Here is a 26,514-nt window from a genome sequence, read left to right as displayed (position 1 = left end):
GATATTGAAAGATTAGCATTCAAAATTTGTCATCATGCATGTTTATATGGTCGATATCCAATGCTGGCACAGTTGGAAAAATCTTTCAAATCGATACACCTCAATGGGGGGCCCCAATAGCTTAGTTGGTAGAGCATTTGCTTCACACGAAAAGGGACCGAGATCGATCCCGGATGAAGTCGAGATTTTTTTCTGCCCCCCCCCCCCCCCCCCTCTTGTCCAACCAGCAGTGATTGTGTAGCTGGGTCTGTTAGTTCTGGCAGAAAGTACTTTGCAATAGACCAGTGTCCTATCCAAAGGTTAGCGAGCAATTAGTATTGTCCGTTTCACGCTATAGAAACCTGGATAAACTCCGACTCCATGAGCCTAATGGCTCTGAAGGACTACATCTCAATTACCAAGTTTTGACACTTGAAATCGCTTCCTTCATTCTCCAATCATTCTACATATAGAAAAAAATCGATTTCATTTATCACAAGACATGCTATGCGTCCACCAGAGAGAGAGAGAGAGAGAGAGAGAGAGAGAGAGAGGGAGAGAGAGAGAGAGAGAGAGAGAGAGGGAGAGAGAATGAGAGAGAGAGAGCGAGAGAGAGAATGAGAGAGAGAGCGAGAGAGAGAGGGAGAGAGAGAGAGAGAGAGAGAGAGAGAGAGAGAGAGAGAGAGTATTGTGCAGATGAAAACTACGCAAACAATAATGCGACACCTCTTAAAACCTCAGACTTTTTTGCCTGTAGATTCTTGATTCAAAATTATGAAGACAACCGGGTGACTAGAAACATTGATAGAGCTAACACAGAAAGTCTGCAGAGAAGAAACCCTCTTCGGACAAGTTTTTTGGTCCTTAACCTTTTACTCTCTAAGGTGCCGTGCCAGGACCACACCTAGGTCATACTTCCCTAGTGGTTTTCTATTTTTTAAATGCCAGCGCGATCACTTCAACCCGGGACATCGGGATCATGATTTATTTCTAGTCTTTTTGTGCGTACTTTTATTTAGACTCTCTACTGTGTCATCGGCGCCGGTAATTTAATGATATCACTTATTTCTTTTATTTATATAATTGGTGGAAACAGGTTTCATACCTCCTTATCCAATTCCAATGAAAGCTCCTCTCTGTTGTCGAACTGAGGATTCAGATTGCTTCGTCTGCCAGAGATATTGAGCTGCGATAACAGTTCATATATTAATGTTCCAATAAGAACCCTCGAGTTCCTACCTCAACTCCAAAGACTGACTTAATAGCCACTCTAGCCTACATATTTCTCTTGTCTTATAGACTTGGGTGCTATTCTTTTTGTTCAATGTGACATTGTCAGTTCAATGATGAGAATTTGTTAGGATTGTCCAGAATGGAACAGGTCTTGTGTATTTGAAACCCATTGGGTGGCCATTGATGAGGGTAAATCAGCTAAGACTACCCAGTCGTTACCCAGCCATTTGATTTCTTTGAACTTCCTGCAGTGCTAAACACCGAACCTCTGCTCCAGGAATTGTACTGCCTTGGGCTGCAGCCGGCATTCGCCAGTTCCCCAAGTGTTGAGCCTCCATGCCCATCTGCCTTTTCCAATGGCAATTGTATTCCCTAAACCAATCAACAAAGAAAAATAAAACAGAAAAAAACCACAAAAAAAACAAAAACAAAACAAACAAAACAAAATAGATTAGCAACAAGAAAAAAAGACAATACAAAATAAGAACAATACAAAACCAAACAGATACAAACAGACGGTTATAAATAACATACAAAAGTTTAAACAACTTGTCTGTGCAGAGGGTGGTATTTTATGCTACGGCAATTAAATTTATGTGCCCCTTGTCGTTTGCTATACATTAAAAAAAAATTAGACAGCTAAAGAATGTTGGAGATAATTTCAAGCTTTAAATATCATCCTGAAAAATCTAATCGAATATATTAAGCTTTTAGGATATAGTTTCTAGATGAAGTTTTTTTTCCTACTTGGGATTACAATGTTAATCAGATTAATTCAATATTGTTATAGAAATACAATGTCTGATCTGGAAATAACAATTATTTACATTGGTAATTTAATAATAATAAAACATAACTCTCTCTGAGCCATGTGGTAATAACATTGATTGAAGCAAACGTAGCAATAAACCAAAACATTCCATTATTGATATTCACTTGTCTTAAAAATAATAATAATAATAATATTATCAATAATGATAATAGTAATAATAATAATAATAATGATAATAATAATGATAATGATAATAATAATATTATCAATAATGATAATAGTAATAATAATAATAATAATGATAATAATAATGATAATGATAATAATAATAATAATAATAATAATAGTTATTAATATCTTTATTATTATTATTATTATTATTATTATCATTATTATTACTATCATAATGTTATTTATATGATTATTATTATTATTATTATTATTATTATTATTATTATTATTATTATTATTATTATTAGTATTATTATTATTATTATATAAAAAAGAACAAATATAAAAACACTGTCTTTACACTGATACAAAATTATCATTCTTATTTCTCATCTTTCGTACCTCACAAAGACAGTGGAAGGCAAGGACAAAACGGTTTAAACTTTCTCTTGCATACAAGCCTCCATTTTCCTCCTTTCCCCAGTTCGAAAGAATGTTGTTTTTGTCTCGTCGTCGTCGTCTTTGTTGTTGTTGTTGTCTGTGTTGCGTCGTCGTTGTTAATATTGTTGCATTTGTTGTTGTGGTGGTGTTGTTGTCGTCATCGTCGTAACTGTTATTGTTAATATTTTTGTTGTTAATGTTGGTGTTTTTAACTGATTCAAATTGCAGAGAGTAGGATTACAACGATTAGACGATTTTGTCGATGGAAATGTCTGCTTGATAAATAATTCGAATTGACGGTTTAAAATCCCCTTGTACATTATATTTTTAAAAAAAAGATAACTAGGATGCCATTCACCATCCATGAGTTTGAACTAGCCCTGCCCTGAAGAATCAAATTATTTTTTTAAACGCACCATTAGATTTCGTCGCCTAAGCATTCCATGTAGGAATATCGATAATCCCTCAATCAAACGTCTGATGTCAATAGGAATTGACCATGTTATCCAAAGTAAGAAACTTTGTCCGGGGGGGGGGGGGGGGGGGGGGGGGGGGGAGGGTAAACATCATGTCCAAGAGAAAAAAAAAGCACCTGAAGGGGGTTCGAACATTTCGGATCACAATGCAATACTTTAACCACACGGACATCTCGCCTCTCATTAGAGTTTCTACTAAAAGCTAAACGGCTTTGTAATTAGAATTATTTTACAGTACCAAATTTAATACTGACAAGACAGTCGGGATATCAAAATCTAAATATTTCCATTTCTTTTTGGTATTTTACTCGTTTTTAACCAAATTAAATACGTTCCGTTTATGGAACAGTCTACCACCTGGTACTGGTATTTGATTATTTACAATATTGTCATTTCAAGATGTAGCCGTTCATTATCAGGAACTCCTAATTATATGTTTTTTGATTTCATGCGTGTAAAGTGTGTATGTTTGTGTGTTTGTGTGCGTGCGTGTGTGTGTGTGTGTGTTTGTGTGTGTATGCGTGTGTATCTGTGTGTATGTGTGTGTGTACTTGTGTGTGTTTATGTGTTAAAATGTTGAGGTTTGTCTCTGTGTGTTTGAGCAATTTGAAAAGAACAAAGTGTATATCCACCAAGGGAGGCGATCCACTTAACATTATTACCAAATTCACAATGTCATCAATATTATATCAATTCAATGTTAAGATAGGAGGAGCTGCTGCATTAAATAACACAATTTCATATTGGGAGGGAGTGTCTCTAATTATAAAGTGCATTGTTTCGATTTTGTTATTGTACTCTTATTGTATCATTCTGACACTATGACGCCTGGCATCGATTTCAATGTTTGGTGCCATTTTGATATCGTCAAAGTTTATTTGTGATCCACCGTCTCAAACGGTATTTTGTCGAGAAGAATAGGACAACCAAGAAGTGGATGAAGTTAATATGAATAGTTTGATGAGCGAAAATTTGTCATGGATTTTTTCACATCTCAACACGGAAAACAGACATATTATGTTTGCATTTGATCATCAGATACACACACCTCAAAATATTCGACCCGAGAGAAACCCATTCGCACTTAAAAAGGTATTATCTAGCGTGATAATTGGGGAAACTTCTCTATATTGTCACAACAAAAATTAACGTAGACACGCGAACCCCCCCCCCCCCCCCCCCCCCCCCCCCAACCCATACACACACACACACACACACACGCACATACACCTGTTTCTTGGTGACGGGGATGTGGTGGTGGTGGTACTTGTGATGATGATGTGGTGAGTGAGTGGTGGTAGTGGTAGTAATGATGACGACGTCGTGGTGGTGGTTTTGGTGGTTGTGATGATTTTATGGTGGCGGTAGTGGTGGTAGTGGTAGCAGTGATGATGATGATGGAGTTGTGGTGGTGGCAGTTGTATTTGTGATAATGATGTGGTGATGGTGATTGTAGTTGTGGTGGTGGTGATGGCGGTTGTGGTGGCTGTAGTTGATAGGATGATGATGATGATGTGGTGGTGGTGGTTGTCGTAGTAGTGATAGTTGTGATGTTGATATGGAACTGGTGTGGTAACAGTTATGATGAAGATGCAGCAGCTGCTGCTGTTACTGATGATGATGATAGCGGGAAACCACTAACGCCAGATAGTGGGAAATTCTTTTTCACCTTCCTAAATTACTCATTTTCCTCGTCATCATCCTGCTGCTGCTCCTTACATCTTTATCCTCATCCTATTTTATTGTTCTCTACTCTCTCTCTCTCTCTCTCTCTCTCTCCCTCTCTCTCTCTCTCTCTCTCTCTCTCTCTCTCTCTCTCTCTCTCTCTCTCTCTCTTCCCCCCCCCCCTTTCTCCTCTTCTTCTTCCTCCTCTTTCCTCTTCCTCCTCCTCCTGCTGCTGCTATTCTTCACCCCAGCTCCTATTCTTCCTCCTCCCACTCCACTTTCTTTTGTTTATCTTATCAGGTTAATATGATAATAATATATTATAGACAAACATGCTTACACACAAGCATACAATCTAATTTCTTCGACATTTTCCTCCTCCTCCTCACTCACCCCTCGCCCGCCATCCGACTTCTTCTTTTTCTTCTTTTCTTCTCCTTCATCCCCCTTCTCTTCTTTATCAAACTCCTTCTTGTTCTGCCCCTACTATTCCTCCCTCTCCTTCTATTCCTCCTTCTCCTCTTCGTCCTCTTTGTCTTCGTCTCCTCCTTGGGGTTATCAATTATTTTTTCTTTAGCCCTATCAACTAATACACAATTCCTATTCCTGATATAAAAATATTCAACTTATATTTCAAGATAAATAAGGTTTCAAATGATAATATTTATAATCACTGAAGTTATTTTGCCATGAAATATCAGAAAAAGACTTGTGACTGTGATCACAACATTAAAATAATATGTCAATATAAAAGAGAACATAATAAAATACATCAATTGTGGGTGCTATTCATCAATTACATATCCCTTCTAGTTTACCCGTTTTGTTTTTCATTAATTTATTGAAATCTTTATGAGTAAAATGTAGTCTTATGCTAATAAATACATTGAGAGCAAGTCTCCACTAACTACCCTTCTAAGTGTAGTAGTAGCAGACTACTATCACGGGCTATCACCTTGCGAAAACCAAGGGAAATATAAGGATAACTCTTGAATTGATATTCTCGTTATTAGTTCCTCAGCCGTACATTGTTTCTACGGGTGTGGGAGCTGACTAGACATGTAAAACGCCTGAGTGGTCAGAAACATTAATAATATAATTCTTTAAATTCAAAAATAATTAATCTCTACTTTAAACGACCTTACATATGGAAATACGAAATTTCGATATTTTTTGAATTGCAACAAATAGTTTTTCTCCTCCACCATGACGACGACAATATAACCTCAATTTTAATATTTATAGTTATATATTATAGGGCAGGGAAGTAGTGAAGTCGCCCCTTCTACCTGTTTTCTATTCCCAAATCTTTGGAAAGCACCCAGTGCCCCCCCCCCCCTTCCTCCCCCCTTCCTCCCCCCCCCCCCCCCCCCCCCCCCCCCTCTTCATAATACTGTATTGAGACAATGGGTCATTTTTTCTATTTAAGAACTCGTTATGTTTTATATTAAAAAAAAGACTCTTAAAGATCTGAACAAGGGTGTATGGAATAATGGTAGCACGAACGACCGGTAATCAGAAGGTCTGGGGTTCGATCCCCAGTCCAGGTAGACTGATTTTTGGGGTTTTCTTTTTTCTTTTTCTTTCTTGCTTGGTCTGGCACCTTTCATGCACACTTGTTTTTACAACAGTCCCCGCTCCCTAGTTTCAGACTCATACTGATCTTTAATAATTATGAAAGTTTTTGAATTTAATACTTTTCGTTGACTCAACCGAGTGCTGTCGAGATTTTTTTTCTGTCCACCCAGCACTGATTGAGTAGATAGTTCTATTTCATCTGGCGGAAAGTATTTCGGGATAGATTAGCATCCTATCCAAAGTATAGAAAGCAATTGCTATTGCCCGTTTCATCCTATAGAAACCGGGCTAAACTCCAGATTCATGAGCCTATTGTCTCTGAAGGACTACTTTTCTTTCTATTTTATATTTCATAAGCCAGTTCTCCTTTCTTACTGGTGTCATGACTTTGTTTGGGATTTCTACCGTTACTTTGGCCAAGTCACGCCTGTATAACAAAATCTTGTCGCCAAAAATAAATTACATGTATTGATTTTATGATTATTAATACAAAACAGGAAGTTGGAGGGCAAAAACATCAAAAACGGATTCTGTGAGGAATCCTCATATTACTTCTCGATGCACGAACTTACCTCCACGAAGATCACCTCGGATCTTCCAATAAACAATATGTATAATTAGAACAAGAAGAGTAGTGGTCCTTCAGAGTCATTTGGCCCATGGAGCCGGAGTTTATCCCGGTTACTATAGCGTAAAATGGACAATAGCAATTGCTTGCTAACCATTGGATATGACGCTAATCTATGGCAAAGTTTGTATTTTTTTCCGACAGATCTAGCAGACCAAGTTACCCAATCACTACTAGGTGGACGGTGGCTGGGGGGGGGGGGGTCAGATAAAATCTCGACTGCACCCGGGATCGATCTCGGTCCCTTTGCGTGTGAAGCAAGTGCTCTACCAACTGTGCTATTGGGACATCCATAATCAGGACAAGGTTTGAGCTAAAGTTGTCGGAAAACCCCTATGCTACAGTTGTCTTCATGCTACTGCAAATAGAATTGATTCTTGTACCTCTTTTCCTCAAATAGTTGCACCTGTCTTAAAACGTGTTGGACGTTCTACTTGAAAGTTGGAGAAAACATTTCTTCTGATTTACAATGGATAAATCTATACTATCGACTAGGTATATATGTCTATTGCTAAAGCAAATATGAAATTACAATTCCCTACTTGAGCCAAAGGCTTTGAAAAGCCAAAATTTGTGAAGCTATAAATCAATAGTTTGAAAGAGAACGTGTTCAAATGATGAAGAAAACACTGATGGAGTTTCTGGAGGAATTGACAACTCTCGAATCGTGTGTTGAGAGGATCAAATTGGAAAGCAATTGAATGAATCCAGAGCAAACCAATGGTGGGCATACAATTTACAAGGCAGGGTAATTGCAATTATTGAAGATGAGGGTGGACAGTGGACAGCATGATGTTTTGCATTTCCATTTCAAATTGCCTTCTACATGCGAAAATCTAAGCTTAATAGTAGGGGGAATTAGGTAAAAAAAAAACCCTTGAATTGTGCAAACCAGGATTGAAAGCATGAAAATTACATATGTTGTAGAATATGAAAAATCCTATAATTTATGATATAGAACCACTCCGAGAGATCGGTATTAGTGGAGATACAAGGTTTTTAAGATTAGAAAATTTTGAAATGGACGACAATAATTTCTTTCATTTTTATTGTTTAAACATTCGAGGCAAGCCGACCCAAAGTTGTTTTACGTCATCCTTTGGTGACTATTTTTAGCGTCGAAGCCGATGTTTTCCTTTCCCTTTACTTTCGATCCACGAACCATACAAATTATTTAATCGTAAATATCATTCAATTTCACTTGTTTTAGAGGACGTCTAGCGAGCAATATTCTATAATATGAGATTTTTCTGCATCTGATTAAATAATTAAAATCAATTGCTCTAAAACGTACGGGCAGACCGGCAGACGGGCAGACGAGCAGAGGAGTAGACAAAACAGACTAGCAGAACACAGCTCAATAAATGCCGATAACCGGTGTTGACAAAGGAAAATGCTCCTTCTCCCTTCCACCTGTTTTCTTTTCTTTCCAAAAATACTGCTATAATCATTTTCGGTCAAACTTGATGACAATAAAGAGTCGGCATACCACTTAAATTATATAAGAACGCTATAATTATCATCATCATCATCATCATATACAATGGCAAAAAGAACTGCTCCCAGAGACTGGGACAAGTGTTTAATATGCCAACAAGATAACACAGACCTCTAAGTCGAGGAGGTATGACAAAGGGCAAGGCTATGAAATTCTTTTTGAAGATTTAACACAATTCAATTCTTTGGTTTGTGATGAAAATAAGTTGGATGTTTCAATTTTATCAAATTCATCAGAAAAAAAATGAGATTATTGAAAGCTTAAAGCAAAATGGTGCATAAGTATTGTCGTGTAAAATTTAATGCCAGAAAAATTAGGCGATTAGAATTAAAGAAATCTAAAAGAAATGCCCTACAAGAATTCCAAACTTTGTCATTTGACTTGGAGGAGTCACCGATTGAGATAGAATATTTCGCCACCCACGCGAATAATGAGATGGCTATAATAAACAAACATGCTTTTTTTGTAAAAACATGGAATCGGGAGTACTCCATTCTGTAATGACAACAGATATTGAAGAAAATATTCGTGAAATAGCGTTCTCTATCAAAGATTCTGATATGTTGTCATTTATTGCCGGAGGAGATTTAGTTGCCCAGGAGGCACACTGCCATAAAATTTGTCATGCACGATAGTTAAAAAACAAGCTTTAAGAGATGTCACTGCTGATGAAACTGATGATGTCACAGTTCTTGAAAGAAGTCGAGCTTTTGCTAACATTATAGCTTTTATAGAAGAGAACCCTGCAACAAATGTGACGATCGACATAAACCACTGTGGAGCTTATTTCCAGAATTATCAAAAGTGTCCCAAAAACACATCAAGTGTTCATGTAATAGAGAATGTATCGGCACCCGATGCAAGTGTTTAAGGTCCGGTTTGCCTTGCACTGACTTGTGTAGATGCGGGGGGTGTTAGGTCAGTACAGTATTGAGCAAAATTCTCTCTCTCTCTCTCTCTCTCTCTCTCTCTCTCTCTCTCTCTCTCTCTCTCCGTCTCCCCCACTCACTCCCTCTTCCCCCTCTCCCCCTCTCCCGCTTTTATCTACTAGTTAAAATACGAAATAACCATAAGTTACCTACCGTAAATTGTTACCAGCGTATTTAAAGTTTTAGAACGCATATTGTATTATCGTGGTTATTTCCTCTGATAAGTAATGCTATAAAGGAAAAAATAAAAGTGCTAAAAACGCACTGTTATGATAAATTGCCAGAGTGGTTCTAAAGCAGGTGTTATTGATACGGGTCTTAGCTACCTATATGCCAATTTTCAGGATTTCAACCCCAATGTGCACGGTTTTAGCCTAATTTTCCCTAATACAATGATTATGAAGAAAATATATTTTTTACGCAGTTATTTCCCTTGTTTAATATAGCTGTAATAGGTAAAATGTATGGTCTTAAACCTAGGACTTCATAATAATATAGATGTCACTGCCTTAAACCGATACGTTATGATTGATTGCCAGAGTGGTTCTATATCAGATGTTTTTTCTATGGGTTTTAGCCACCTGTATGCAAATGTTCATGCTTTCAACCCGAATTTGCACGGTTTTAGCCTAACTCCCCCTACTATAAGACCTTTTGACAATTTTTGTGTCATTTTTATTTTGTCGAAATATGACAATTTTAACACAGGAATGGAAAATTCAAAAATTCCAAAAGCCAACGCTTTATGTGATCTTCACAATATTATTTTCTTTGACAGGAACACAATTCCAATGAAGCAAAGTTTCTCTTTTTATATAAAACCTGATTATATATATCAAATCTATGAGCAAGGTTTGACAGAAAGAATTCATAATAGATTACAATTCTACTAAAATGGGTTGTCGCATTTTCTGTTTATGATCATCCACAGTTGTACTTTTGTCAAAGGCGTGATTCAGACTTACAATGAACAAGGAAGGGGAAAAACCCCACTACAATGGTGGAAAAGAACACCATATTTCACGAAAACAAAGATCAATCTCTAGAAGAAGAAAAAAAGAAGTCGAAAATGAACAACAGATTGATAAAAATAGCCACGAAATAAAGTCATGTGTCTTGTCAAAAAGACTGTGGTCCAATACACTTGGGTGTTTGCCATAGAGAACGAATTGAATTGATCGGCGTTCGTGGTTCCACATTGGCATAATGGCATTTGATTGATAATGGTAAAGTAAACACGGGATTAGCGACTAACAGCAAACAACAATCAACGTGAAGGTTTGTTTCTTCTTCTATCTTTGTCAAATTTAAAGTTTGATGGAGTGTAAAAGTCAGAAAATTGACTTGCTTGTCTGTTTGGTTTGAGCCTTCGATTTATCCTTGATTCAATTATTCTATCTTCTAAAAGTCTTCACATAATATAATGTCATGATTAACATTTATTCTCAAATATTGTGTCGACGTGAAGAGGACGCAGAAAACTGGATTTTAAGTCTGAATTATGGGCATTGCTCAAGATTGATGGTTGATTAGAATAATGAATCACGAAAACCATATAAGAGAAAATGTGTGGGTCTTGTGGTTTTGACTCTAGATAAACTTTATATGTCGCGAGGTCCCAGGTTTGAAAGACGAGTTTTCTGGCCAAATTATTAAATAGGCTACGTATCCTTCTAGAGTAAGGCAGTTAACTGGTAAAGTGGAATAAGGAAATGTAATAGTTTTAGTGTTTACACGGCTATACGGTCTTGTGGTATGACACTCGCTTTCGGATCGGACGGTCCTGGGTTCGAGCCTCGCTCGGCGCACAGTTGAGTCCTTGGAAAAGACTCTTTACTCACATTTTCTCACCGTACTCATGTGTAAAATGAGTATCTTGCCGTCAACAGCGTTATCTCTGTTAGAACATTTGTAATATCGCCTAACAGGCGTCATGTCTCCCTCTACATGTTACGTGTTGCTGTTGGTCAGGGACACTGTGTAAAGCGCTTTGAGTACATTTAGTGGATATTGCGCTATATAAAAGTTCTATATATTTTTTAGAATCTCTTTATCATCGGTTGCACAAAAATGTGAACTCAAATTGTTATCGCGTCCTAGACCTCTAATATAAATTGCATAATTCCTCTCTATTTTGCTCCAAGGCGTGTAGAATCAAATGATGATCACGATCTCAGTCATTATGAATCATAACAAGCATAACATTAGCCATTATAACATCTAGGTTCTGTATTACTCTACCAATTTTCTATTATTTAAGGAATTCATTAAAAAAATATCAAATATCAACAACACAATTGAATTTTTGTGAGGAAACCAGTTTTTATATATTTCTTTTATACTAAGTTTTTATATCTGGATGCATTCCATCTATAATTCTTCCCTGTACTATAATATTATTGGTAATGATAAGTAAAGTAGTGGGATGCAACAATAATCAATAGAATATTTTTCCCTAGACGAATAACATCATTACTATTAGTTGAATCACAATGAAATAATTCTTTATTCATCATATGCAGACCTAATGAGAACGAATAATTTGAATAATACTTTTTTTTTTAAAATTATCATTTGTGTTGTCTGTCGCGATCCCATGGATGCCATATTTAATAAATATTGCATTTATTATGCCCGGAGGTCTCAATAGCTCTGTTTTGCGTAATCTGAAGAACACATTTCTAAAGGTTGGGCCTGAAAACTCGTCTTTTAAATATGGATGGATTAAAACGCCCCGCATTTTGTCAAAAAAACTTATAAACCTGGGACTTTTTAAGAGGTTTGAGAGTTTTTGACAAGATCGATATTTGGAAGACAAGTCTTCCCACCAAAATTATTTTAAAAACGGGGTTATTTTCCAGTCCAACACTATTGTAGATCCATCGTCTGACAATCAATGGAATCGGACCATTCAAACTTTATCTCTGGCCTCCTTTATTTCTAGTGGGTAGCCACTAGAACAGTCGGTAAGTACTTTGCAGTGGACTGGCGTCCAATCAAAAAGGATAGAAAGCAATTAATTATCATCAGTGTCCTTTTCACGGAACAGAAATAAGAATAAATCCAGATCCTGAGAGCTCAGTTGGTAGAACACTCGCTTCTCACGAAAATGGTGCCTTTGAGATTGTGTACCACACTTATCAACTATCTGTTAGATCGAACAGAAAGCGCTTTGTAGCAGACTGTTCAAAGGGTAACAGTTGCATGTGTCAGTTTTAGGGCTAACCCACACCGGAGACTGACTCCAACGACCCGGATAAAGACGTCGGACACGGACAAAATACAAAGAATGCAGAGAAGAGCCGCTAGACATACCCATACCCAGCTTTAAAAAATCGGCAGAGGACGTCGGGTGCTTGGTATGGGTAGCTCTAGCGGCTCTTCTCTTTATTCTTAGTATTTTGTCCGTTCCCGACGTCTGCGATGTTTTTAGCCCTGAAACGGAAACACAAAAAAAAATCTGCTTTGCATCAGCTCCAGTTCCATAAGTCTTGTTAAATCAATTCTCATTTGCAAGTGACCTTGGCAATGACGAAATTTAAGGAAGGCTATGAGGGACTATATTATAGTAATGACAATAAAGGGAAATTAACATCACTGCCAACGACATCGTCAAGAGCTTGTCCACCACTACTACAAACTACGACATAAACAAAAAAACAAAAAGATTTTCAAATTGAAATCAACTTGGATAAGAATTCCTGAGTTTGAGCCACTCTGTATGTATTTCAATGCCTTTACGATCAATATCTCTTTTCCTTCGAAACAAAATCAACAGCAAAGACATCATCATCATTACCTTCTTCATCATCGTCATCATCGTCATTATCATCATCATCATCATCATCATCATCATCATCATCATCATCATCATCATCTTCGTCATCATCCTCACCATTATTTAAAACAAAATCATTCACAGCATCAAGAAAATATTTTTCCCAAAACGAAATTCAACACGGAATCCTAAATGTGTGTATTTGAACCATAGTGTATTTAGAATTTTAAAAAGATAACATTAGTCTCCGCGACGTCTTCTTCCTCTGAAGTAACAATGAAGACTTAATGAGGTTGGTATTATCATGGGAATACATCAACACAAACACAGTAAATATATGTCTTCGTTTTTATTTACCTTCCGACATTCTAACTCGCTATGAAAAGTTCATGAACAAACAAGAATATTTTACTTAATTCGGTAGACATTTGACTCTAATACCCTCTTCTAACAGCAACCAAAATTTATCAGTGATTCGATTATCTTCATTAATTCAACATAAGATGCGATGTACTCTTTTGTGTGACTATGTGGTCTTGTGGTATGGTTGTGACTATGGACTTCGGTCCGGAAGGTTCGGATTCAAGTCTCGCTCTGAGCGACCTACATCGCTGTTGATAAGAATACCTTGTAAAACGCTTTCAGTGGATATTGCACTTTATAAAGAGCTCAAGTTTGTTATCTTCCCTGGTGCCAATATGCGGTATTTTTATAAAATGATTTACTTGGAAGATATATTAGTTTAAAATAATCATTTTCTTTCTTTTCTGAGAAACAGTTATACCATTTTTTTTCACAGAACAATGGGTAAGAAGACAATCTGAACGGTTGACATATGCACATCGCTGGTGGAATTCCAGACAAAGACAAATCGACCGGAAATTAAAACAAAACTCTTGTCAAGTCAATTCTCATTTTGCAAGTTACCTGGGCAATGACGAAATTTAAGGAAGATGCAAGAGAATAGATATTACGTCCCGTCTAGACAATAATAATGATAATAATAATAATAATAATAATAATAATAATAATAATAATAATAATGATGATGATGATGATGATGATGATGATGATGATGATGATGATGATGATGATGATGATGATGATAATAATAAAAATAACAGCAGTGACAATTGGTCTATAAGCACCTTGAAGCATCGCTACGCTCCAGAGATCGAAGTACTCATAGTATAGATAGAACGAAATTAACGTCACTCAGATCTCTGTTCTTGTTTTTAACCAGCCTGCCCTCTTGATTTCTTTTTCTGAGGTAGGTTAAAGACAGTGTTTATGCCACCAGAATAAGAGATTGCACATCTCCAGATCAAGAATAAGGTAAATTGTGGCGTCAGTTACCCTTCTAGTGCTACAACACACGTACAGAGAGTTGAGAAAGCGGTTATTACGTTAAGAGGGAATGGAGGATCCTATGTAGAGGTTTAGTAGTTTTTTTTAAAAATTGAGCTTTTATATAGAGCAATATCCACTGAAGGTGCTCAAAGCGCTTTACAAGGGGCCCCTGGCGGGCCAACAGCAACTTTTAACATTGAGGACGGGCATGACGCCTGTTATGCGATATTACCATTTTTTCGGATAGAGACAACGCTGTTAACGGCCAGGTACTCATTTTACAGCCAAATACGGTGAGAGAATGCGAGTAAAGAGCCTTCTCCAAGGACTCAACTATGCGCCGAGCAAGGCTCGAACCCAGGACCTTCCCATCCAAAAGCGAGTGTCATACCACTAGACCACATAGCCGTACACGGTATGAAGTATGAAGGGACTTGTGTGTTAAATCAATTTTGTGTAAATTTGAATTAGGCTAGACACATTTTTATTTTTTTCTTCTAATTTTTGAGGTGGCGTTTTAGGTGTACGAAAACGCACCAATTTTATGCACGTCCATTGGAGGTGTACAAAAACGCACCGTTTTTATGCACCTCCGTTGGTGGTGTAAAAAAACGCATCGTTTTTATGCACCTCCGTTGGCGGTGATGGTTAATTAATGAAAATGTTGCTGCATATGTCCATGAGGTTTAAATAGTTTTAGATTGTAGTTTAGCACGCTGCTTAGTGATTACCGATGTACGTTTATATTATCATGATAATAAATTAGAGAATAATAGCAATAATTTAAAAAAAAATCAAAGATAAAAAGACCCATGGCACACAAATACTGATCTCGAATAAATAAAAAAACAATTTCAGAAAATTAAAATCGAAGTTTTTTTTAAACATGATGAAACGTTTTTGAAAAAAAAAAAAAAAAAAAAAAAAATTAAAAAAAAAGAAGAAGAAAAAACAAACAAACAAAAATGATGTCTTTCTCCCATGAATTAAACTTAAAAAAAAATGTCTACAACGGGAATCGAACCCAGTACTTTCAAGTACTGTCTGCCACCTTGTCCACTGCACTACGGAGCCACCTAACTGTTCATAACATTGAATAAGGTCTTTCTAAAACATTATTTTACCTTCAATGCAACAACTATTTTCTGGTTTTATATTTCGATTTTTTAGATTATTATTGTTTTTATATAAATTTATTTACAAAGACATCCTACAGATGTCACAATATAACTTTCGCCATGTCCAAATACAGAAACACAATATCGCTGATGAAATTGGGTGGGATGCGCATGCGTGAGGTATATAAAAACGATCCGTTAAGATACACCGTCAACGGAGGTACATAAAAACACTACGAATTTTTAAGTCAAAACTATGCAAAAAATAAATTTTTCGTGATATAAAATCGGCAGTCTACAGCATTTACTGTTATCATCAACCTGATCTTTTATGTTTTACTCATAGTACAGTCTTTAAGCATCAAATCTTCATTTCACAAATCATCCCCAATGGATAAAGCTTTAAAAAATGAGCTTTTATGCAACGCAATATCCACTAAACGTGCCCCAAGGGCTTAACAAAGGGTCCCTGACAAACAGCAACACGTAACATGTAGAACACGACATAACGCCTGTTGGGAGATATTACAATTTTTTTTTCAGGCAGAGACAACGCTGTCAACGGCTAGGTATTCATTTTATACCTGAGTACGGTGAAAGAATGCGAGTAGAGAGCATTTTTCAAGGACTCAACTATGAGCCGAGAGAGGCTCAAACCCAGGACCTTCCTATCCCACAGCGAGTGTCATACCACTAGACCACATAGCCGCAATAATTACAGACTAACTTAGGAAGCATTATTAATGTCATGAGTCCATTTAAGAACCTACACCCAACGCAGCAGTCTCAGGATGTATCCAAAGGCTTAAGAAATTGTTTTCTTCTGCGTGACTGATCGGTGAACTCAATGAAAATGAACGTGTTTTTTTTTTCTATTTCTTTACTTGTATTTATGTGGATGCCGAGTGGAGATTGATTCTCATTAAAAAGAGGTTACTACATAATAACAAAATGAAGAAGAAGATGGCACTTAAATGACCTAAATGTGTAGCAATTGCCATAAGCTCCTTGATTTTCTTTTATATCCGACCCCCCCCCCCCCCCACCAAAAAACAAAAAAAAAACAAACCAAAAAAAAAAAAAAACAAAAAAAAAAAAACAAACAAACAAAAAAAAAACAAACCCAAGAAACATAATAATAAAAAGAATTAGAAGCGGATAGTGAAATGAAATCGATACTGTTACTTTTATAACATTTAGATTTCTTATTGCGGATGTAGCTACAGTTAAATAACCCACATTTATATTTTTCCTTCAAAAATAGAGGTGTCTATTCTAAACCTGTTATAGATATATGCATCTGGTTTTCGCCATCTCCAAAGCAAATCCCATTCATTTATGACTATTTGTTATCGACCCACATCACATCACCAAAATCAACCTGAACTTAAAAGACATCATTTTTCTATCCTTCTATTTTGGAATGGCGACAAATCTTTTTGTGTTATGTGGTTGCAAGAAACAAATTCGTGAAAGATAGCACAATAATCTTACATAGCCCAGATTGTTTACCATAAAAGGAAAATAGGAAAACGACTCTTTAATTTAAAAAAATAGGATAATCTAAATTTGCTGAGACACCTAGTGAAAGATTGATCATATCGACCAAGCGATTTTTTGTCGCGCTGTTGCTATTCCGAAAATTCACCAATGATTTCTTTAGTCCATTAAATAACCTGCTTAAAACTTTCCGTTGTTTGGTATTTTGTTTCTTTTTTAAAGCTGTTATATAAATTTCTGTTCATTACCATTTGCGGTGCACAATATCACTTTTACTTAAATAGAATAACGGGTCTTTGGTACTTACCACCAGAGCCACGAGAATGGGAATGAAGATGATTAAGATGAGGTGAGAACCCGCGTATTCTCTCCAGCATTCCTTCTTGTAGTACTTCTGCATGAGACCACACCACACACATGTAATAATCAGGGGTATTCCTGTGTGGGAAAACATAGTGGTAAAAATATCAAAAATATATTTCAAAATAGGTATTTTAATTCACAAACATGGGTTTGATTTGATGGTAATTCCAAATGCTTTACGACGGGAGGCAGTTCAATCTCAAACTGTATTGTCATAATCATCACAACCACCACCACCCATCATCATCATCATCATCATCATCATCATCATCAGCGTGGGGGGCATCGTGGCTCAGCGATAGGGTCTTTACTTCGTACCCAAAAGGTACCGAGTTCGATCACCCGCCGCTGTGATGTGTGGCCTTAAGCAAGTCCCCACGCCCTAGCTCAATTTGCGGCGCTGCTCTGCGGCTGAAGCCTGGGTTATTCCATTTTTCATTTGGAATAGATCCTAGAGAAAAAATTTCCCTTATGCTATGAATAAAGGGAATTTTATTTATTTTATCATCATCATCATCATCATCATCATCATCATCATCATCATCATCATCATCATCATCATCATCATCATCATCATCATCATCATCATCATCACCATAATCATCATTGTCACAAGTGGAAATATCGATATGGCCTTCCAGTTGACACTCAATTTACCCCCCCCCCCCCCCCCCCCCCCCCTTAGCGAAGGACGCAAATTTCACACCTATATGAAAACAAACCGTTATCTAATTTCATCGCTCAAACTCCGCCAATACCGGACAAGGTAAAATTAAGTGTGGACATCTGTAAGACATGCCTCACCCTATCTTCAAAACAAAGACCTATTTGGGAATGAACAGGCCGCGTTAGCGCTGTAAACCATGCACCTTACAACAAGGCATTCTCTTCCACAAAAAATATCTTACAAGAACGGATGTATTTTTATCCTGTTCAGTGGTGTGACATTCATTAATAAGGGGTGAGTGATTAAACTGATTTAACTTTCTTAAATTTCATTCTGATCTACAGACTCTATCAAAAATCTTCTCTGCATCCTTTTTACCTCTCTATGCCTATGATGTTGAGATGCATGATATCATTATGACTTGGTTACATGTAATGGGAGCATATTTTACAATACCCTGGTTTAGTTTATTTATCTAGTGCAGTCCGGAACCTATCATTTGTTTACTTCATGCTATCTGGGAGTTACCATTGTAAATATGTTACTTACAATATTCATGAGTCTATAGTTATAACGTTCAAGTGTTAGACTATTTTATTAAATATTAGTAGGCTTATGAGGGTACACCAGTGCCTCAGACAGGCCAAGGAAGTTTAACACGGAGAAATCTGACGGCCTTTTTATATTAAAATCAAACCAGATTTCAATCCCTTCCTAGTATGGACATCGTAAGGACTGTCCGACCTCACCACTTTGCATTAAATGAAACCTTACAATCAAGACCTGAGAGACGGCCAGTTCGGCTAAAGACCTCAGCTGCCACCAATCTAAGACTACAACAAAAAATATTATGGTTTTCCCTCGTTAGTGCCCCAAGATGAATAATAAACATTAAAACATTACATCATGTAGACCAGTCTAAATACGTACCATACAATTTAAAACAGAATAAACTTCTTTTATTGTCAATTATTAGTCGGATTGGAACTTGTTTTATTTATTACTTATTGGGTTATATTCTTAGACAACTATACGAGCCATTAATCATTGCTTTTTACTATTTTCATTTAATATGTAACGGGGAAATCAAAGAATTTTCAGACCTCCATATAATTTAATTCTAATTTATAGGGCGATTCCGTGAGTGCAGGAGCTGACAGCCTAAGTGAAACTCTCATGTGGTTTGGAGAATTATTTCATAAATATTTCTTATATAAAAAAATTAACCTCCACCTTATATTATACTATCATCATCATCATCATCATCATCATCATCATCATCATCATCATCATCATCATCATCATCATCATCATCATCATCATCATCATCATCATCATCATCATCATCATCATCATCATCATCATCATCATAATTATCATCATTATCATCATCATCATCACCATCATCATCTTCATCATAGATATTGTATTGGTTTTGACCAGGTTTTCTGGTTGTATCGGGCTCAGTCCATCTGTATTGAATATATACCCTAATGATAACTAATCATTTTTCAAACGTTTTCAAAGCCGGCCTCCTGATGAAATGATGAGAGGTGTGGAAACGGTATACGACTTAATTTGATTAAATATTTTCAACGATAGTCTAAATCTATCAGCTGTCACATTTACTGCAGGAGACGAACTGTTATTTGACATTTTACGTAATTCAAATATAAAAGCCATTGCAGAACTGTCTGAGGACATAACCTATTTCGTTTTAATACGTCAGCGCGTAATTTTATAAGTAATCTTTCTATTAAATTACCCTTTTTCAAATGCCTCTTTAGGCAACTCTATATTCTGTTGGATCTATGCTTCGATTTTTAAAAGTCGCCTTAATTTCATTAAAACAGTAATAGACGCATTTATTTATAATGGACGCTATTGAACTCGACACATTCGGAAGCTACGTGATCAAATGCAGGGAAGCACATGGCAAGTCACGTGATAGGCGTTCGACATGATTAGGTCATTAATTGCCCAGAACGTGCATTTTGTGTTTTACTAATCATCAAAGTAAGATACTACCAAAAGGAACGTAGTGGTATATATATATATATATATATATATATATATATATATATATATATATATATATATATATATGACAAATAAGATTGGAAAAAGAAATATCCCTAAATAATAGTGCACGACTTATAATAATAATAATAATAATAATATTGATAATAATAATAATAATAATAATAATAATAATAATAATAATAATAATAATAATAATAATAATAATAATAATAATAATAATAATAATAATAATAATGATGATGATGATAATGATAATAATAATAATGATAATAACAATAATAATAATAATGAGGTTGATTATAATAATAATAATAATAATAATAATAATAATAATAATAATAATAATAATAATTATTATTATTATTATTATTATTATTATTATTATTATTATTATTATACTGTCATCAACCTCATTATTATTATTATTATTATTATTATTATTATTATTATTATTATTATTATTATTATTATTATTATAATTATTATTATTATTATTATTATTATTATTATTATTATCATTATTAATATTATTATTATTATTATTATTATTATTATTATTATTATTATTATTATTATTATTATTATTATTATTATTATTATTATTATCAATATCATCAATTTTATCACCATCATTATCATCGTCATTATTACTATGGTAATTTGATATAAAACATAGCTCGTAAATATGGCTAACAGCACCACAGTTAACATAGCGGGATTCCTCCGACTCCACTGGCCCGAAGGCCAATAATACCATATAAAATACTGACATATCGGTATTAAGGATACAGCAGCCCTCTTTGTCTCATCATTTAACGAGAAACCTGAGTAATGACGGAAAACCACAAATGTGTACTAGAGGATTATGATTTTTCCTTCCTTCTATAAAGTTTTTGGTTAATTTAATTCCCTTTTTTACCATTTAACTGCCACACTTTGGAAAACACGTATTTATAAATTTGGACAGAAAACTCGTCCTTCAAATGTCAACCGATTCAAATGATCCTAATCTTGGCAAAATAAAAAACGCTCTCAAACCTGTGACTTTGAGAAGTCCCAGGTTTGATAGTTTTTGTGAAGATGAAGGAAATCTAAATCGATCGATATTTAAAGGACTAGTTTCTTGGCCAAATAGTAAATACAAGTTTTCCCAGAGTTTGGCAGTAACTGGTTAGATAAGCAATTCAATTACACATAATAATCAATAGTGAATTGACATTGGATACCATTAGGCCAAGTTGGGATTCTGGTTTTGTGATTTGAAATCAAAAACAAACAGTATATGAGCCTTTATGTAACGACACTATAAAACGCTTTACAAAGAATACAGACCGATAGGAACAGTGAATAAAGTAGGGCCAGAGGCTATTACGTTTTATTTTTGATGGAGACAACCAGTGGTGTGGCATGCTTACAGTATAGGGTGGTGCCAGAACCAGAAGAAAATGACTTAAAACATGCTATTTTTGTAAATACAAAAGAAAGAGAAAAAAAATAAAGAAAAGGCTTAATAAGTAAGAGACGGCATATACCATTTCTCAGTTTTATTTAAAAAATATGCTGTAATCCATTTTTAAAAGATGAAAATGGTGCCAGGCACCAAATCAACCAATATAGCCACGCCCCTGCTGAGACAACGCTGTTACCGACCATTATTCATTTTATACTAGAGTACGTCGAGGGAATGACAAATGACGATCCCGGGTGAAGCCGATATTTTTTTTTCCTGTGCCTCCTTGTCCAGCCAGTTGTGACTCGGTAGAATGATATGTTAGATCTGGAAGAAAGTGATTTACAACAAAATGGCGTCTTATTTAAAGAAAAACAAGCAATTACTATTGTCCGTTTTACGTTACAGAAACCTGGCTAGACTCCGCTGTTTAGGCCTAAACGTTTCTGAAGGGCTACAACGTCGATGAAATGTGAATTAAGGGCCTTTACCAAGAGTCAACTTTGCCCACAAAAAAATGAGACTCGAACCAGATCCTACAGCCAAAAGCCAAATGTAGTACTATAAACCACAAAGCCTAACAATCAAACAGTTATGAATTCTTTATCAGAAAGAATGCATTTTAGACAATTTCACAATTATGTTATAGAAAAATATTTACGCCATCGCGATTATCTAGTTGAATTTCTGAGCCCGTTTTCATGAACGCGGACTAGATTTGTTTATTTACTCGTCTAGTGAATGACTTGCTAGTCCTAAACCAGAGCAAAGTAAGTGACAAAAAAAATCGGATTTCATGAACGCTTTCTATCTAGTCTCTGACTAGCTGGTCTCTTGCCTAGAAGTGGGCGTTGTAATGACGGTGACTAATTCGGCTATTTTGTGCTGGTAACATCACGCTCTCCGGATAGATAGCATTTCGTTCCTTTTCGTATTTAAACTTACTTTTGCCATAATGAATCAAATCACGTGATATTGGCTGTAGACTCATAGTCTCCAGTGATGTCCATGGCCGACTGTCAAATTAAAAATAAATTGAACCAAAAACAAAACAAACAAACAACAAAAGAGAAAGTGTGTTCTGATGAATCGCATTATTTCAGTTAGCTAGTTACAAAGCCAGCAAAATAATTTTTGTCTCCACTATACTTTCTAATCATTTTTCTTTTGTTGTACTTTGACGCAAATCCTTCGATTTCCAGTCTCCGTTCACTCGCAACTCGCGAGCCGATTAGATTCCTTTTTTTTAGTTTTTACTCACAAAAATGTGTGCTTTCGACGATCTGCACTTATCTTATAGTTTTTTCTAAGCCAGTATCAATAACAACAGGACATTTTTTGCCTCTGTCATTCGTAACCCACGTATCTGCTATCTTTTCGACGTTATGGTGTATCCTAGTAACTAGTCTCAGACTAAGCATGAAGCCCTGGCTCAGCTAATGACTAAAACATTGCCAAACTTAGTCCGATGGTGCAATGATTTTAGTATGGGGCTTGCTGTGTCAGCTGACATGAAATCCGATTTTTAAAGTCCTTGACTAAGTCAGAGATAGTCAGAGACCAAGCGCTAGTCCGCGTTCATGAAAACGGGCCCTGAAATCTTAGACATTTTAATATGATAACGTGAACATTATATCTTATTTGGAATAAGAGATATCGTTTAGCTATCAGGCCTTCGTGTTATTTTGAATATCATTTCATCGAGCCGTTAATGCGTCAAAATCTTTATGGCTACGTGATCAGTGTGTGAAATAGGACACGTACGCACGTCATTCTCAATGGACATCGGGTGCGAGCAATGAGATTGTTGCCCCTACTTTTCTTGTTGTTCCTAATCAAATACAGATCCGATAAATTATAATAGTGAACAATGACAAAATATTCAAACAGTTATTGACCGTTTAATGGCGTAATAAACAATATAATAATATTATCTGACTCACGACCTTGAATGGCATGACCTGTGTCCCAGAAATTAGAATTTTCCTCCAAAATTCACACAACTGTCCTTTTAAAATCGTAGGCGTTATATATACTTAATTTTAACTTTTTTTCCTTCTAAATTTACATTCAATCAAATATCGGAACTATTCCATGTGTGTTCCTATATGTTTTTATATGTTTGTCTGCTTGCCAAACTATCTCTCAGTGTTTGTCATATCAATCAGATCCCAGGTTTGGCTCTCTGACAACGTGATATCTTCATCTCTGATTTCATCTGGCACTTCTCCATACACTCTACTCTGTTTCCTATCATTCTTGACATAAATGACCGCTCCGCATTTGATTTTCTGATTTTATCAAATCGTCGCAAAATTATTTTGTGTCCCATTTTTTACTCTTCTTACCCTTCAACCGCAGTTTTTTTCATTGAAGAATTTGGTGTCTAAGATCTCGTTAGATTAACGTTAACTGCCGTGCTCTGGAAAGACTTCACGATGTCATAGGGTTGAGAACGTTGTCAAGATGAGGGTCATTTAAATAGATCGATATTTAAAGGACGAGTTTTCTGGCCATTAAAAAAACCGGGCCTTTCCAGAGTCCGGCATAAAAAAAACTGGTTAACCCTTTCCTTACCAACCATTGGAAAATCGTTCCATTCGTTACGATAAAACAAATAATTTCTCATTCTGATTTTAATTTTACATCACAAAATTTAAATAACTTTGTTTTGTATCGTTAAAAACCTTGAAACTGTTTGTAGGGCTCAATTTGCTTAATGATATTATGTTTAGATTATAATTGTTGCTTTCTTGTATGAGTAATAAATATATATTTCTGTGTTGGGTGTATTGGGGAAAATTCTGAAAATGGCCGGTAAGGAGAGGGCTAAGATCGTCGCTTCAAGTTTTAGTGGCTGAAAATATGACTCCATGGCCAGAAGGTTGATAAATGGAGTAAGCATTTGTTTGTGATTTGTAGGAAAGTACAATTTAAATATGATGCTCCTGTTGATGCCTTGTTCATTTTATGGTGCCCTCGCTGTTTCGTGTCATCCATCAAGAAAAATGAAAATTTTGTTTTTTTATTTTTCAATGATAGCTACATTCGTATACCTTTAGTTCAGTAAATTTTCTAATTGAATGTTTTCATCCCAATGATTATAGTTAGTGTATCTTGCTACTCTTCTTAAGCTTTGTCCTGTCCATTGATGTTTTTCTTTTCGTGAGAGTCGAAAACTGAGTTACAGCATTCCTGAATCCTGTATAGATAGAACGAAATTGACGTCACTCAGCACTTGTTTTTGTTTTTGGTTTTTAGCCATCCATTTTTATGAGTAGTTCTCATTTATCAGACGCTCAAAGTTGCACGTAGTTTTGTGTATAGGTACGTTATATCCGGCAGGCGGATGTTATGAGTATTTGCCTAAACACGATGCATCAATAATACACACAAATGTTTCATAGCATACCATGTGTTGGTTGAAACTAAAGCCTTCTGTTTGCTTTCTATAATGCATTGATGTTTTTCAGGTCCCATTTATTGTTTTCTTCCCTTATTACTCTTAGATATTTTGTCTCTTTTGTACAATCCAGTTTTAATGTTGTTATTAATTGTTTAGTTGGCATATCCGGACGAAACAACTGTGTCATTCACATTTTATCCCGGCTGTTTGGAATTTGAAATTGATAAGTGGACTCTCAAGATAGAAAAGGGAATAGTGATGTAAGAGCTAATAATGAAATGGTTTGGAATGAGAAATAAAACTAATAGTATCAAGGAAATAAAGCTAAAATGGAATACAAACTATTTCCATGTGATGTCTGAGATTGGGTATGGGCAGGAAATAGAGAAGTGAATAGAGGATAGTTTGTCATCATAGTGTGCGTATTTTCAAATATTATGTACCCGTCCAAGTAGAAGCGACTGGTGTTTAAAAAATGAGCTTTTATATAGCGCAATATCCAATAAACGGGCTCAAAGCGCTTTACAATGGCTCCCTGGCCAACAGCAACACTTAACACTTAGGACGGGACATGACGCCTGTTAGGCGGTATTACAATTTTTTCGAATAGAGACAAAGCTGATAACGGCCAGGTACTCATTTTACAGCTGAGTATGGTAAGGGAATGTGAGTAAAGAGCCTTTTCCAAGGACTCGAACTATGCGTCGAGCGAGGCTCGTACCAAGGACTTTCCGATCCGAAAGCGAGTGTCATAGCACAAGACCACATAGCCTCACGACATTAAATTGCCATATCGGAACATTGAATTAAAAATGTTATAGATACATTCCATTGATTAGATATCTATTGATTAATTTTAAGACATTGAAAGTAAAATCAAAAGTTAGTAAAAGTTTATATCGTTGCGTAATAGGTCTTTTTCATATATTTCTTCACGTATGGCAAATGATGGATGGGATCACAATAATATCGCCTGTTAGTCTCAAATTGACTTTGATAGAATCAAAGCTTTAAAATAGTGTATCTATAATATTATTTGAAAGCGTTTCTGGATCCTACTATCCGAGCAACGGTATTCACGTGACAGTCAAAATCAACCCCTCTCATGATTTTGGTTTTTCCTTTGTCTGGGCTTAAAGTCAAATATTGATCGATTTCTTATACTGTCGCTGGTTAAAGGAATTTTGGTCATTACAAGAGAGAAGTGGAGATGGATAGATAGACAGACAGATAAGACTATATAGATAGATAGATAGATAGATAGATAGATAGATAGATAGATAGATAGATAGATAGATAGATAGATAGATAGATAGACAGATCGATAAATAGATAGACAGAAAGAGAAATTATGAAATAGATGATGATAGATCCACGCAAAGTGATAGGGATAGACAAAGAAAGATATTTAGAAAGAGAAAGAGAGAGAGAGAGAGAGAGAGAGAGAGAGAGAGAGAGAGAGAGAGAGA

At 35.8% G+C, this 26,514-nt stretch overlaps 1 protein-coding gene across 1 annotated transcript in view; it reads right to left on the bottom strand.

Annotated features, from left to right (window-relative positions):
* The window catches only part of LOC144965145 (calcitonin receptor-like), a 109,499-nt gene that overhangs the window by 28,554 nt on the left and 54,431 nt on the right, over positions 1–26,514 (bottom strand). The window contains exon 7 of the mRNA XM_078900138.1: positions 17,424–17,554. Coding sequence (XP_078756264.1) covers positions 17,424–17,554 — 131 coding nt within the window. The remainder of the gene's footprint in view (positions 1–17,423; positions 17,555–26,514) is intronic.

This window comes from Berghia stephanieae, chromosome 2 (assembly GCF_034508935.2).
Source record: "Berghia stephanieae isolate SIO BIC M18660-M18661 chromosome 2, UCSD_Bste_1.3, whole genome shotgun sequence".
NCBI classification, from domain to species: Eukaryota; Metazoa; Mollusca; class Gastropoda; order Nudibranchia; family Aeolidiidae; genus Berghia; species Berghia stephanieae.
This window is presented reverse-complemented; position numbering and strand designations above follow the sequence as displayed.